The sequence below is a fragment of the Coptis chinensis genome, chromosome 8 (assembly GCF_015680905.1).
Source record: "Coptis chinensis isolate HL-2020 chromosome 8, ASM1568090v1, whole genome shotgun sequence".
NCBI lineage: Eukaryota > Viridiplantae > Streptophyta > Magnoliopsida > Ranunculales > Ranunculaceae > Coptis > Coptis chinensis.
This window is the reverse complement of record NC_141463.1, coordinates 53,247,094-53,261,421: the sequence shown is the minus strand read 5'-3', so window position 1 is coordinate 53,261,421 and position 14,328 is coordinate 53,247,094. Positions and strand designations below refer to the sequence as shown.

At 35.3% G+C, this 14,328-nt stretch overlaps 1 protein-coding gene across 1 annotated transcript; it reads right to left on the bottom strand.

Moving 5' to 3' along the window:
* Positions 1 to 2,511: 2,511 nt before the first annotated feature.
* On the bottom strand, positions 2,512 to 3,465 carry LOC147481912 (uncharacterized). Its single transcript, XM_086579119.1, has one exon. It carries the CDS (start codon positions 3,463 to 3,465, stop codon positions 2,512 to 2,514), a length of 954 nt encoding a protein of 317 aa, XP_086435245.1.
* Between the last annotated feature and the right edge of the window lie 10,863 nt (positions 3,466 to 14,328).

Genomic DNA, 14,328 nt, shown 5'->3' with positions numbered 1-14,328 from the left:
CTGAGTTCACCATAACTCTATCTAATTTCCTCTATTTCCTTTGAACTTGCTTATCATTCCATGTGAAGAAACAACCTGTATATCTCAAATAAACTAAGCCAGAAGTGTTAGTACAATTCAAGAAATCTTCAAAATGATGACTTCTAGTTTCCCTGCTGATAAGAGCCCAAAACTGTAGTTTTAACCCCTTAACAATAATACCTTTAGACCAATTATGCGAGTAATAAATAAGAGTTAATGTTGATTACGTGCTTTTATGTTTTTCAGGCATTGGAGTTAATTATGTGTAGAAATGTGTCACTTTGGTGAGATAAAGGAGCAAGGGTTGGTTTCTAAGAAGTTCTGTGGTTAAAGGCCATGATTCAAGGAGAAAAAACCTTTTTAAATCCCAGTCAAAGCTGAAAAATAAAAGTCAACGCGGGCAGAAACAGCGCACAAAAGTCAGCAGAACTTCCGAAGACCGTATCTTTGGACTCAGTCCTCGGAATTGATCCTACCTTATGTCAAAACGCCCAGATCGGAAAAAGATTTCCAATGGTCCAAGCCTTGACCCAATCAGAGGAGCAGAAGTGGATGAAAAGTCTACTGAAGTCAAATCTAGCTGAAAAAGGCTCTGTGGACTAAAGAGATTGGGTTTTGGGCTCGATTTTCCAGCCCAAAACATGGCTCCTCAGCCCATACACAAAAAAGTGGATCTTGTCTCCTCCATTTCAAGACACAAGACTTAACTCTTAAGCATTCTAGTTTTTAGGTAGCCATTAGCCGATAATTTTAGATCTAGTTTTTTAGACTCCATTAATTAGTTTAAATAGCTTGTTCTAGATCTAGTTTTTTACATTCAATTAATTAGTTAGAACAAAGTAGATTATTATTTTAGAATCATATTTAGCTTTATAATAAAGTATTAGTTTTCATTTCCATTTAGTTCTTGATTTAATTCTTATTTAGAATTAGTTTGTCTTCATTGATAATTAGTATTCATGATCTTAGTGCTAATTTAGTTTCAATTCTTGTTTAATTCGATTGAAATCATTACTATTGTTGTTCAAATTAGATTTATAAGTTAATCATTTATATCAATAATGGGTTGTTCTATGAGTTCTTGTTTGAGAAATGATAGGGTAATGATTCAAGGCTAAAACCTCCATTAGAGGGGGTTGAAGAAGCCTTGATGAAGCTTGATTTTATTTAGCGTAGAATAGTTCGTGATTTTCCATTCCATTCTAGAAAACAATTAGGTCACCATGAGAATGGGTTTGATTGTTTCACATGCTAGTTGTTAGTTGGTAGAGATTACTATGAACTAGGGATTAGGAACACCCAATTGTTATGAGAAAGCATTTCAACTCGGATTACGATGATTCTTCGTTAGTAAATTAAGTCGAGTTAAGGTGGAATCAATCCCCATCTAATTCCTTATCATAATATCAATTTAGTATTATTTGTTGAATTATCGTATCTTGTTAGTATAATTTCCATCGTACTATAATTCCCATATTACTCTCATTAACTTTGGATAGACCGATAATCTTAGAAAACATTAAATTCTAAAGAACTAGGAGTGGAATGAATTCTCTACTCCAACTCTATTGCGATAGCATCGAGAGTAGAAAAGCTTTGATAAATTAGCGTCTAAAATAGTTCTAGTTTTACTTGCGTTGAGTTTAATCGTTTATTCGTAGATAAAACTATAATTTTACATTTATCACCTACCTCCAACTCTTTCATTAGGACTTAAAACATAATTAAAGTCCCCAAGAACAATCCATGCATCTTGGAATTCCCTTGAATGTGCAACTAACTTAGCCCACAAATTCCTTCTCAGATTCCTATCATTATTTGCATACACAATGGTAATAAAGAACTTATTACCACTTATAAGTGCCACTTCACTTGTAATACTCTGTGATTCACAATTAATCACTCTTACTTTACAAGCACTGCCATCCCACAAAAGCCATATTCGACCAAGATCATTATACAAATAATTATGTTCACAGTTCCACCCCATGTATATTTTGTCACAACATCACTCTGATTTTCTTGTTTAACCTTTGTTTCTTCCAATCCCAAAATACCAAGTTGATATTTCCTAATCAAGTTTCTTAACTTCAACTTACTTAAACCCTTTATTCAATCCCCTCATATTCCAACATCCTAGGTTTATCATCATTTAGAACTTGATTGAGGATTATAGTGGCCGTACTTTGCAACCACTCTATTAGATATCATAGTAGTAGGTATCTTAGTAAATACATTAGCCTTAGTTCTTACCTCTCTACTTATCATTCCTAGCTTCCTTGGGCTTGTGTCTCGGGCTTTTTCCTTTTCATGTGCTTGTCCTTCCCCCATTTGTTCTTATAGACTCTATTTTTATATACCTTTACCCTCTGCCTTATCATCATGAACTTGTTCCACCACAACACACTGTGATGAATCTTCTTGTGTTGCCTTCGGTGATCTACAAGTATGTTTCTTCTTTGGTATTTTTCATTCCCCTTCCTCCATTAGTTATGTAATCTTCTCTTCTAATGCTTTATCATGTTCCTCTTGTGCTTTGGCCTCTTGGACAATCTGCCTTTCATGAGTACTACTCTCTTGCTGGACTTCTTTCTTCTTTTCTACCTTTTCTTTTATAATCCACACACTAGTAATGGATTCATTCTTTTTTGGCTTCTTAGGACAGGAGCTATCCATATGGCCAAAAACTTCACAATGCATACACTTTTGTGGCTTCCAATTATACTTTACCTTGACTTTATATGCTTTTCTTTGATCAAGAACACATGTGACATCCTTCGGGTACTCACACTTTGTATTAATCTCAATACATATCCTAGCAAAGCTTGTCCTTGTCATCTCTTCAGTAGCTGTATCAGTAAAAAGACGAACACCAATGGCACTCCCAACCTTACTAAACCCTTTCTTGTCCCACAACTCCATGGAAAACTTTTTGAGGATTACCCAAATAGGTATAGTCTTCATCTCATTAGATTCCACAAATAATTTCCATGGTCTTACCACAAATAATTGACTAGCAATGTGGAAAAACCCGATATCCATAACTGAGTTCCTATCTTCCTCACTGTGAAAATCAAAGGTGTACGTACTCTCTCCATATGGTTTCATCTCAAAACCATTCTTTAGTTTCCAAGTCCTTGCAACAACATCTTTAACATATGAATAATTCAACTTGCGGCCAATAAAACTACCCACAATTAGGTTTGCAGATTTCTTGTTTGAATCAACAAACTCCTTTGACTCAAAGTGTACTACCTTCATACCTTCAACAATATCAGGTTGAATGAACTCAAGGCTTTGTTTCCCAACTGTCTTCCTTCCTAATACATTAGCCCATGTACTCTTTTTCCCATTCACATCCGAAGTAATAACCTCCTTAGTTTGATCTTCCAAGGTTGCACTTTGAAGCCCTAGAATTCTCGGATCAGATTCATTGTTTGCCATCAGGTTTGAAGATGAAGAAGTGGATCGGAGTTGTTGCTTTGAGTCTCTAGATCAGCTCTTGCCCTTACCTCCTTGCCATTTCGACTCCCTCCTTCATTAGGGTTCTTGGTAGAATTCATATCCGAATTTTTAGGGTTATCAGATGCGTCCTTGATGATGATGTCTCCCTCCTTGCGAAGTTCAGATCCCCCTAATACATCCTTAGTGCTTTGATCATGTGAAGCTTGCATGTTTATAGTAGAAGAAGTTCTACTCCTGATCTGTTTTGTATTCCTAATTCCATTTCCTTCTTCTTCTTGACTTTTAGAAATAGAAATCCCACTCTGATTTGGATTTGGCCATGTGGTTCCATCTCCTTGTTCAAGAACAGATCTAAATTCTTCAAGGAAAAGTTGCCTCTTCAATTTTCCAATGATCACATCCCATACTTCTCTCTCACTTCCCTTTCTAAACTATCTTCCTCTCCAAGAAAAGGTGTTTTTGTCTCACAATCATCACTTTCATCACAAACCCTAAATGAAGAACTAGGGTTTGCACTCTCTTTTTGCCCTAAACTTTGGTTTTTTTCCGGTTTTTCCATAACTTTTGTTGAAGTTACAGAGATACCCCTCACTTTAAATATTTCCCTCAAGTAGTCACCATTAACACTAAACTAAGCTCTCGATTCAAGTTGATACTATTTTTCTATTGGGGTAGTATCTAAATCAAAGATTTTGTTTTCAAATAAGTATATATAGAAAATATCAATTGATATTATTTGTTTGTTATGGTACGTAGTATCAAAATCGAAAATTTCTTCTCCATAAGATAAAATATTCTAAGTACCAATCGGATACTATTTTTTCTGTTGGGGTAGTATCGAAATCAAAGATTTTCTTTCCAAATAAGTACATATAGAAAGTACCAACACTCAATGGGCATAATGTACAACGTACTTTACATCTTTTTGCAATTTAGATACTTTAATTTTTTTTTGCACTACAGTACTTTGTACTTTGCATTTTCTTTCACTTAATGACTATGGCCCAATTCCAGTCAGTTAAGTGTTAACGTGGCCACTGGAGTTCCAACGTGTCCGTTTATTTTAAATTTCTTCCTATGTGGCACAGAGAAACACGAGAAATTACGTACGCGAGAAACACGTGCAATTAATTCCCTCTATTTCTCAATGGTCGAAAATAACTTCCCATCCAACAGTCTAATTTTAATCCCCAATATCATCTCTCTATAAATTCAATTGGTCAGCTAAACCCTAACTACAAAATTGTGACCAAATTGCAAAATTAATCAACAAAATAGAAATTGGAACCTAATTTGCGTACCTAGTTTGCGTAAATGGCATCTACCTAGGTCACTTCTTCACGAACATGCTACTGCGGAGAGCCATCACCAATAGTAATCTCCAAGACTCCTGGCAACCTGGGAAGAAGGTTTTGGGGTTGCAAAAATTACAAAACACATGATTGTGGTTACTTTGTATAGGAGGATTATCAAAAACCACCAAAGCATAGGTTCGTTGATGTGTACAGTGACATTGAAGTGTTGCAACAACATTTAGATGCTGCTGAGATGAATAAACTCAATTTTCATAAGAAATTGATGGTGACAGTTGAATGTGAGAAGAAAAAGAGAATGGAGTTGAAGAAAAAAGTGAAACAACTGGAATTGAAGAATATGCAATTGAAGCAATCTATTGTAATTTTAGTTTTTGCATTTATGTTGTACAAGTGTTTAATGTAAATGCATATTTGGCGCTATTGTTTATTTGGTTATTCGAGCTGCTTATTCTGCAACAAATCTTCTACAACAACAATACATAACATAAAACACTTACTAAAATACTGCGTAAATCCTTACATTAAACAACAAAAATAACCAAAAATCCTGACATAGCATCCTGATATATGTTCTAAAACAACCAAAATAACAAAATACATAACATCTTGACATTTGTTCTTAAATAACCAAAATAACCAAATACACATCCAGACATATGTTCTTAAACAACCAAATACATAGATCACTTGGAAGCTTTACTTCTTGTTGTGACACCAGTAGTTGTTGATCTAGTCTGAGGCCTTTTGCCACCCAAGGTTTTTCCAACATTGTTTATAACTTGTGATGCTTTATTTGCTTGACACATCCTCCCATTGCTGTTGTTGACTCTTGGGTTCCCACATTTGCTTGAGATCTTCCCATTTTAGATGAACCTTCAAGGCCACTAAGTTGATCAGCTGCACTTGATGAATTACTTATCATAGATGATCTTTCTTGTGGCTATGTCAACAATATTCAATGTGTCAAAAAAAACTTATTACAAATTACATGAAACAACTAATCATATATCATAATGAAGACACAATAAAAACTTACATGAAAGAAGTTCCTTCCACTTGGAGGGACTACATGTATTCCTTCACCCAATGACATGACTCTTCTTGGTGTAGTTGGAGGTGACAACCTTGAAGCAGTCTACACATAAAATAGATCATATTGATATAAGTGAAAAAAAAACAATAAAACAAAAAAAATAAACAATAAAACCATAAAAAATACAGACACTCATATTGATATTTCTTTCTCTATCGCATATAGGAACTCGTTCCTTTCTTCCCCTACCTCTACCCCTTATTCCTCTACCTTTTGATCCTCTACCCCTTAAACCAGTTACACCACCAATCCCTTCTTCCTCTACATTAGCAGCTTCTGCATTCTTTACTTGTACATTCTCATGTACTATATGCATATTTTCCATATTTCGAGGTGGCAATCTACTTGCAGTCTACATAAAATATGACAATGTACTTGAGAGTATAACACTTGAAAAAAAAAAAAAAAAAAAAAAAAAACACACACACACACACACACACAGAGGACACTCACATTGATATAAGTTTCTATATCAGGGCTGTTATATACTCCAAAGCCTATAGGAATTGGTTCCCTTCTTCCTATACCTCTTGAGCCTCTACCTTTTCTTCCTCTAACTGCTCCTGACACTCTACCCCTTGAATCAATGACATCACTAGGGTCTTCCTCTTCTGCATTCCCAGCTTTTATATTCCTAGCTTGTGCACCTTGTACATTGTCATCATTTGATTGTTCATTCTAATTCCCACCTTGTACATTGTCATCATTTGATTGTTTCTTCTTCCTCACCTATTAAATAGAGTTAAATACAATTACAGACATAAGTAGAAAATTAGGTAAAATTAAAGCACTAAACAAACTAAAAAAAAACAATTAGAAACACTCACTTGCTTCTTTCTAACTGGTTCTTGAGTAGACTTGCTAGATCGAATGTTGTGTCCTGTACTATTGTTCCTTGAGCAATGCATTTTCCTACCTTTCCTACTTAGTTGGTGAGAAGGCTTGTCTTGTGTCACTTGTGTAACCCTTCCAGTACCCACTGCCACCCCTTCCTTTCTTCTATTCTTTTTGTGCCTACCAGGCATTCTATTGGAGGCAAAAAAGCTTCCTCCCTTGTTCTATTCCATAGGTTTTGGCCATTCAAAGGCTGCAACACATGACTATATGTCTTCTTATACTCAGTCACAAAATACCAACTTGATATATGCTTCAATGGATCAATGTTGACAAAATACATAACATATATGGAGTATGCACATGGGATGTCAGTCAACTCCTACATCCTTCAAGTATATGTCATTGTTTCCACATCAACAGTGAAGGCCTCATACTTAATCTTCATTACCTCAAATGACTTGGAGCCATTGTACTCTGCTATCCAGTATCTATGGTCCTTCTTATTTTTCTCTAGCTTCTTCATTATCATAGGACATATGTCACCCTTCCATTTTTACGTGTCTGAAATCTTCTTTTGCATCCTTATCATCACTTGCAACCTGATTTCCTCAAGCATCTCTATGATATTCTTTTCCCTTGCTTCTACTATGGTTGAGTTGAATGTTTCACATATATTGTTGTCAACATAGTCAGAAGAAGCAAATGTGGTAAAGAATGCCCTTGACCATTGTTTTGGGTTTTGCTTCACCATCAAGTGTTCATATGTTGGTGCAGAATACTTCTTCAATTCTTCCATGATACCATCAAACTATTGAGGTGTCCCACATTTGCTAGCCTTCCAAAATAAGAACTTATATTGTAAACCAGGGAATGACTTTTTAAAATTGGCATAAATATGCCTAGCACAATTCCTGTTCTCAGCAAATGGCAAATAATCTTTAACTACTTGTACAAGGCCCTTTTGTTGGTCACTTATAATGGTCAAGCCAAGTCCCTGTCCCTCACTATAACCTAAGTCTTGCATTAACAAATAGAGAAACCACTTCCAACTTTCTGAGTTTTCTACTTGTACTACAGCCCATGCTATTAGGAACATTTGATTGTTTGCATCCCTCCTAATGGCTACAAGTAGCTCCCCTTTGTAGTAACCCTTCAAGAAACATCCATCCACCCCAATAACTGGCCTACAACCACTTTTCCAAGCATCTATAAGTGCTCTAAATCCTATATACATACTCTTGAAAACTGCAAGTCCATTAGGTTTAGGATTACATGCCACAATCTCAATTATACTACCATGATTACTCCTTTTAAGCTCAAACAGGTAGTCTCACAACTTTGCATGTACTCGACCCAACCTACTTTCCACTGCATCTAGAACTTTCTTCTTAGCCCTACAACACTAACACAATGTCACATCCATCTTAAACTTATGAGATATATGTTCTTTCAAATCTTTCAACTTCATTTTAGGGTACTTGAGTATCTTGTCATGATATATCCTAGCAATCCATTTATAGTTAGCAACTTGAATATCAAAGACCCACCCTGGAACATGTATGTTCCTTTATATAAGACTTTATTTGGGAACTTTTTTTTGTATTCATCCAACTAGCATACAGTTTAAAAGAACACCCCTCAACACAGACTGCAAGAATTCTTTTCTTGTTGTTCAACTTGAACCATAATTGGTACACCCATGTGCAGCTGCAAAGTCCTTCAAACAATCTTTCAATTGATTAGCATTAGTAAAGACCATCCCTAGTGCGGGTCTCACATGAAACTCATCAGTTTTGGGATCCAAAGTAGGAAACTTCATCTTCTTGGACTTTCTAAGTATGGTACAATCCTCATCCACATCCTCATCTGTATCAGGGTTATCATAATCACTAGAATCTAAATAGTCACTATCAACATCTTTCAGTTCCACCTCTTCATCACTTGCAACATTCCTTGCTTCATCAACATCCACTGCTTCATACACATCACTGCCAACAGCTTGATCAATAGTTCCACCATTCAATGCTTGATCACCACTCTCACCATTCACTGCTTCATCACCACCATTCTCAGTTACTAGAATATCTTCAAGTTCATCATCATCCCAAATGGATTTCATTCTTTCAATTCATCTTAGTCTTTTCCTTTCTTCAACCATTTTTCTAACTTCAATCAACTCCTCATCATTATCAGACAACTCAGGCAAACCTCAAATTTAAATTCATCCTCAGACTCACTACAAGAAAGATAAACCCTATTATTTTGTAATTGAGTTTGTATCCCTTGCTCTTCCCCATCATCTAACTCAACTTCTTCAATAGCATGTGATATTGGCTTTTTCTATGTCTTTAGATATTTGATTCTCTAATTTGATGCAAAAGCGAACTCAAAGTTCCTTACTCACGATTTTCGTATCGTAAAGTGGAAGTAAGGATCGAACCAACCTAAAGGTTAGTACAACTACAACTTGGTTGCTACTCTTAGGGAACTAGTGAGTAAGTTTATATTAATACTAGGTTTATTTCCTAAACATTAAAGAAAAACATTAAGATTCGAAATATGAAACTAAGACAAAATACAATTTTAACAAAGAAAAGGTGGAGAGCTAATCCTCTTCATATGAAAAGAACATTTAGTTGTTGATTTGAAAAGGTGAATTTGATCTTCCTAGACTCATAGACAAGCCCTAATGGAAGAAAACTTGATCCCTAACATGTATGGCTCATTTCTAAACTCATACATGTTAGCAATTGGAATCAAGTAATGACTTATCTCTAAGCTCATTTCTTGATTCCTAACTAGACACTACACCAACTATCATTTTGGGATAGGATGTAGGTCTAGTTGTTCTTCCTAACAACCTACCAAGCCAACAACAATTATTTTTTCTCACATGAGTTGGATTAACTCTCCAAAAGGGAAGTTAGCTCATGATCCTTGGAATAAAGGATTACAAACTTGAAGAACAAAAAGAGAGAGAGGAAGAGGAAGAAGAAAAACTAACTAAACTCACTTGCTTTTTATTTATTCTCTAGAAGAAAACCAAAGTTTCCTCCATTAAAACTATTACAAGTTTTCTTACAAAACAAAAAACTAAATAATAAGAATGACTAAGGAACTAAAATAATACAAGGTAAAGAAAAGAAGTCAAGGGAGTAAATGGAGTGTCGCCCCCCCCTTTGTTTTGTTTTCTTCTCCATTTGAGAGACATCTCATTTCCTCCCATGTGAAACATCAAACCACATTTACTTCATTTTTATCCACCACATTAAAACAAAGTGACACCTTGCCTTTTTTTCACTATTAACACCTAATCTAATAAATTACATGCAAGGTGTCAACTTTGCACCAATAATTTGTCATTTTTGTCTTGACATGCTCCATGATTGATGACTCATCCAATCTTGCGGGCCCGTATAGTAGGTCCTATATGCAGTCCAATTGGCGGTCGGTCTTTGGGCAATTTTACAACTTCCCCTATCGTAGAGTTCATCGTCCGATTGTCCGAAAGCAGCTCACTTGTCGTGATTCGAGTCCCGGGTTCAAGAGGTAGGAGCTTTGGAAGTTTGATGCTTCGTGCGGATTTGGAAGATTTCATATATATGTCGTTCCTCGTGCTTTTATCGCAAGGTTTAAACCATATTTCCATGTCTACTGCGAATACCGCAAAAGTATGAAAACATATTTATTTCATGATTATTAAACACATAGTTAACCAAATTTATATGTCTCAACGGGGTTTCATAATACACTTTTGGGTGCTTATCACACAACCCCTTAAACAAACACTTTGCTTGTCCTCAAGCAAAGAAGAGACATTAAAACAGATAAATGGCCAAAAATGTGTAGTCCTAACTAATTCTCGTTTCGCAGAGTGCGATTGCATTGACCATATGCAACAAGGCCTTAAACCACTAGGAATTCCCTAGTGGACGAGTTATAGCTTCGTGAGAGTTTTCCAGAGAAGATACTCACAAACTTCATTTATACTACAACGACTCAATGACAGAAACTCGTTTCCTAAATTAATCTCAGATATCCATACATCTCCTTAGCAGGGAACGAGGATTGATTTCTTTGAAACTCAAGTTAATATATATTCAATAATTAAAACATCTACATATGATTATGCATGCAGTGAACTTTTCATTGAAATGTACTAGCAAGGTTGTTTCTGAATCCTTTGGAGAGTGTACCTGAATGGGTTCTCACAGGTCTGTGTCGAAACACAATTTCACTCAAAAATTTTCCACTCAGGTTTTGTTAACTCCAATGTGCAGTGGGCACACGTTTCCTCACATCTCAATGACAGTCAGAGGAGCCGATGTCGATCAATCACGTCTACTACTTATTATCACACCACCCTACTCCTAATTGAGCTAGAGGTCTTTCTTAAGTATTGTGGGGCTTAGGTGATAGTGTACAAGAAAATGGAAATGGATAATTAAAATTTACGAGTATGAGAGAATAGGGTCTTCATATATTTACACTAGAGAAATCTTTATTTTCTTTCCTTCTTCTAACTGAGTTTTCTAACCTTGTTCTTAAGCCTCTAATGGATTTTTTTTTATTATTATTATTTTTATTATTTTTTTTTATTATTATTTTTTAACTGGCTTAAGAACATTATTCTATTTTTCTTTCCTGAGCAAGTAACTGACTTTTATTTGGGACAAGTCTTTCTCTTTATTCTTTCCACATTTCATCATATTTCTCATACTCATCACTTAGGTAGGTTCTTTTATTTGGTTTAATAGATGGGTAAGGAATTTTTTTTTTGGTGAAAGTGAAAGGTTTGATGAAAGGTTCAGTGGAGTGACTAGCGGTAAAATTTGTAACAGGTAAGAATTTTTAGCTATGTCGATCCAAAGATGGCCTAAATTCTTGGCTAGGGTTCGGGTGGTGATCAAGTAAGTAGATGCATGATTTTCTCTAATCGGGAAAACTACTCCTCTGTGTCATCACACACAAATCACTCATGTCAAGGTTTTTTGTTAGATTCTCACAGGATTTATAGTTTAAGTAACTAACCGTTGGTTCCAGAAACTTACTTCTATATACAATCAATGATACTCAAGTACATGAATGTTCATGAAAAGATGTATAAACTATTGCATACATATTATCTTAAGTTTCTTAAAAAACAAATCCTAATTCGGATACTAATGTGAGATTTCTAGACAATTTTCATCATTGAAAAGGAAACAAGACTTTGTTACTAAGTACACTTATTAACATGAAATAAAAACTATATACAGGTTACAATTTGCCTAATATTTGCTACAGGGTTAAAGCACCCCCAACAGAATGATGCTTAGTCCTCGAAGTATCAATAATTAAAGAGAAAAAGTACCTGAGAACCGTGAGCAAAATTAGGGCTAGATTGCTGGAACAGAAAGGTTGGAGAACATAATATATTATTCAGAAAGAACAAGAAAATGTTCAATAGCACACTAAACATAACACACAAAATAAAAAACAATAGCATACGAAACATGAAAAACAATAGCACACCAAACATAAGGTTTAGCTAGATATATGTACAATGGCAAACTCAAGTTTACCTTCCAGCAGGATGTGAAGTTCTGGCGTCCTCTTGAAGGAAATGCATTTCCTTAGTATCGCGCCAAAAGATAATAGTCTGCCAAATTTCTGCCCATTCTTCGTTTCCAGCTTTCCTCAAATGTGTCTTCATATTTTCATCCTTCGGGTAACAACGAACATGCCTCAGGTACCGAGCAGGACGCTTCCATTGCCTAAACCTCAATGAACGAATGATTCTGTTTGTTGGGCACATAGAATCTACCTTGACCCAGTCATGAAAAATAGCTGCAAACTGTGGAAAATGTGTCTTCATGATTCGGCAAGCGGTGACCGATAAAAGTATATACTGATCCTGAAAAGTGCGAGCTCGTTTTAGGTTGGAGATAACACAACCTATGATGTTAAACAATGTATGACCTTGAGCTAGGGCACCGAATACAACGCAAGCAGCCTCATTGGCAGTAGAAAAATGCCAATCTCCCATAATGTTCAGGAATACAAATAACATTGCAGTCCCCATGTTCATGGCACTACTAAAAATATGGTTTTTTGCCACGGTCAGTTGTGGTGGCAAAAAGCCCAAAATTCGTGGCAACATGTGTTTTGCCACGAAAAAACTTTTAGCCTCGCTCGAGGCAAAAAAGGGTGTGGAAAGAAGTTTGTTGCCACGACTTTTGCCACCGCTACAAGAGAGTGAACATTTAGCCGCGACCATGTCGTGGCAAAACATTGTTTTTTATTTGAATTAATTTAATTGTCAAAATAAATTAATTTCTTTTTGTCACAGACATGATCGCTGCAAAAAGTATTTATTGCCACAAGTCGTGGCAATAAATGTTTCTCCCGCCATTATTTTTTGTTCTTTTTGCAAAGAAATGGCCGTGGCAAGACATTCTTTTGATTTGTTTTTTGCAACAAATGGCCGTGGCAAGACATTATTTTTGGTTTTTTTTGCAAAGCAAATTGTCGTGGCAAGACATTCTTTTTTTTTTTGCAACAAATGGCGGCAAGACATTATTTTTGGGTTTTTTGCAGCAAATGGGCGGCAAAACATTACTTTTGGTTTTTTATAGCAAATGGTCGTGGCAAAAGTGTTGTATATATAATAATAATAATAATAATAATAATAATTTGTGTACTAAAACCACATAGAGCTATGAATGAGAATCTAAAGTGAAATTTCATTTCACATGGAAGCTACATAAACCAATTCCAATCACTATAAAAAATAAGAGAAATAACTATCCATCTTTCGAGTATTTCGGTATCACACAAACAAAAGTATCAAACTATCTACACAAAAAATTCTTGTGATGAAAGTTCAAAATTCAACAAGACGATAATGCTAATAGTACCATATTCGCCTATTAGCACCAAAATCGCAAAAAAACTATGAAGTTTCGAATCAATCATGCATGTACAATAAGCCATCGTTGTGCATTTATTTTCTCAAATAAATAAACAACAAGAAAAGTTTAGAAATAACAAGAAAGACATAAACCGAAGACAATAATTAAAGGTTTATCACTCTAAGTGTTTAGTCATCTACCAAGCTTAGCATATGCTTCATTAGTGTCGACTCTATAAACCAAAATGTTCACTATAAGTTTTGTAGCTATTTCATACCTAAGACCGAAGACCAAGGATGATAGCCACTCCCTGCCTTTTTTTTCACCGCCCAAAGGAAAAAAGAACAAGTCAAGACCGATCACTACTTGTAACATATCTAGAATTCTAGATTCTAGACAAAAAGAATAGATGTAGATGCAATTCCATTATTAGAAACTGAATAATACAGATAGATAATATTATAATGTAGCAAACACATGGATTATGGCGTAGTTGACAATACCCAATAATCGGCCTTAAACCCCATCGGTTATTCTACTTTAAGTAGTTGAAAACAAGATACTACACAAATAATCACCGCGAAATGAAACAAGATACTCTTTTTTGCATGCGACTTCCGTAAATGAAAAACAAAAAGGTAATTTATACAAAAAAGATCAAACTTCTTCTTTAGCCAAAACACTTTCAAATCGAAACAAAACT